Raw genomic sequence first — 2,500 nt, forward strand, 5'->3', positions numbered from 1 at the left:
ACTGATCGTATGGTGTGGGGGGACTGACCGTATGGTGTGGGGGGGACTGACTGTATGGTGTTGATCAGGGGACTGACCGTATGGTGTGTGGGGGACTGACCGTATGGTGTGGGGGGGACTGACCGTATGGTGTGTGTGGGGGGACTGACCGTATGGTGTGGGGGGGGACTGACCGTATGGTGTGGGGGGGACTGACCGTATGGTGTGTGTGGGGGGGACTGACCGTATGGTGTGTGTGGGGGACTGACCGTATGGTGCTGATCATGGCGAGGCCCATCTCCACGCAGCAGTGGGCGTGGGCCCGCTGGGGTTCGGGCACCCCGGACACGCAGTAGTAGCAGTCGCCCAGGATCTTGATCCGCATGCAGTGGTGCTCCTACAGGGGGGAAGAATTATATATTATATATTATTATTATATATTACAGCAGTGGGGAAGAATTATATATTATATATGAATTATATATTATTATTATATATTACAGCAGTGGGGAAGAATTATATATTATATATGAATTATATATTATTATTATATATTACACACTAACATGTTATATCCACATGCAGTGGTGCTCCTGCAGGGGGGAAGAATTATATATTATATATGAATTATATATTATTATTATATATTACACACTAACATGTTATATCCACATGCACACCAGCATGGTAAACAGTCAGACACAACATGTTCTACTGTTCCATCTCATCTTTACAGTCAGACACTAACATGTGTCTTGAAGAGGTGAGGAGATGAGAGAGAAGAGGAGATGAGAGGAGAAAGAGAAGAGAGAAAGAGAAGAGAAGAGATGATATGAGATGAAATGAGATGAGAGGAGATGAGAGGAGATGAGAGGAGATGAGAAGAGATGAGAGGAGATGAGAGGAGGTGAGGAGATGAGAGGAGAAAGAAAGAGAAGAGAAGAGATGATATGAGATGAGATGAAATGAGAGGAGATGAGAGGAGATGAGAAGAGATGAGAGGAGATGAGAGGAGGTGAGGAGATGAGAGGAGAAAGAAAGAGAAGAGAAGAGATGAGAGGAGATGAGAGGAGATGAGAAGAGATGAGAGGATGTGAGGAGATGAGAGGAGAGAGAAAGAGAAGAGAAGAGAAGAGAAGAGAGGAGATGAGAGGAGAGGAGATGAGAGGAGATGAGAGGAGAGGAGATGAGAGGAGATGAGAGGAGATGAGAGGAGAGAGAAAGAGAAGAGAAGAGAAGAGATGAGATGATATGAGATGAAATGAAATTAGACGTCACCTCTGCCAGACGGTCAAAGCGCCCAAAGAGCTCGTTGAGCGTCCGCACCAACTCCTGAGCCGACAAGCTCATGGAGAGCAGCGTGAAGCCCTTAATGTCCGCAAAGAGGATGCTGCGTACACACACACACACACACACACACACACACACACACACACACACACACACAGACACACACACACACACACACACACACACACACACAGGAAGGGCAGAGCAGAGAACAGAGGTGAAGCGGGGGCGTAGTGGTGTATCAGTAGACTAGTGACCCACAGGTGGACTTCAGTGACACTCACCTTACGTTTGTGTACTGGTTGTCATGGTTACTCACATCAGTGACACTCACCTTATGTTAGTGTACTGGTTGTCATGGTTACTCACATCAGTGACACTCACCTTACGTTTGTGTACTGATGGATGTAGATTTTGTGGAACTGTTGGGGGATGAGTTCATCATCCATAGCTGTCATGTCCGCCATCATCTCCAAGGCAACGAAGCGAGGCAGTATAGACAGCACTAGTCGCTCCTATCATGAGGAAATGAGCACGAAATGGAAGCCGTCAACAAACATGCAGCTGTCAGATAATAACAACAAATAAGGCATCTCTGGTTCCCCAGCTTCATGTGGTTATAAACATGTAATAAACATCCTTATGGCCTGTGGTTCTCCAGCTTCATGTGGTTATAAACATGTTATAAACATCCCTATGGGCTCTGGTTCTCCAGCTTCATGTGGTTATAAACATGTTATAAGCACTCTTGCCTGTCTCTGGTTCTCCAGCTTCATGTGGTTATAAACATGTTATAAGCACTCTTGCCTGTCTCTGGTTCTGCAGCTTCATGTGGTTATAAACATGTTATAAGCACTCTTGCCTGTCTCTGGTTCTCCTGTTCCAGCTTCATGTGGTTATAAACATGTTATAAGCACTCTTGCCTGTCTCTGGTTCTCCAGCTTCATGTGGTTATAAACATGTTATAAGCACTCTTGCCTGTCTCTGGTTCCGCAGCTTCATGTGGTTATAAACATGTTATAAGCACTCTTGCCTGTCTCTGGTTCCCCAGCTTCATGTGGTTATAAACATGTTATAAGCACTCTTGCCTGTCTGGTTCCGCAGCTTCATGTGGTTATAAACATGTTATAAGCACTCTTGCCTGTCTCTGGTTCTGCAGCTTCATGTGGTTATAAACATGTTATAAGCACTCTTGCCTGTCTCTGGTTCTTCTGTTCCAGCTTCATGTGGT

At 45.5% G+C, this 2,500-nt stretch overlaps 1 protein-coding gene across 1 annotated transcript in view; it reads right to left on the reverse strand.

Moving 5' to 3' along the window:
- The window catches only part of si:dkey-206f10.1 (adenylate cyclase type 8), a 29,875-nt gene that overhangs the window by 23,481 nt on the left and 3,894 nt on the right, over positions 1-2,500 (reverse strand). Inside the window, exons 4-6 of the mRNA XM_042709893.1 lie at positions 1,654-1,784; positions 1,258-1,369; positions 249-376 (exon numbers count right to left, since the gene is read on the reverse strand). Coding sequence (XP_042565827.1) covers positions 249-376; positions 1,258-1,369; positions 1,654-1,784 — 371 coding nt within the window. The remainder of the gene's footprint in view (positions 1-248; positions 377-1,257; positions 1,370-1,653; positions 1,785-2,500) is intronic.

Source organism: Clupea harengus, chromosome 15, assembly GCF_900700415.2.
Source record: "Clupea harengus chromosome 15, Ch_v2.0.2, whole genome shotgun sequence".
NCBI lineage: Eukaryota > Metazoa > Chordata > Actinopteri > Clupeiformes > Clupeidae > Clupea > Clupea harengus.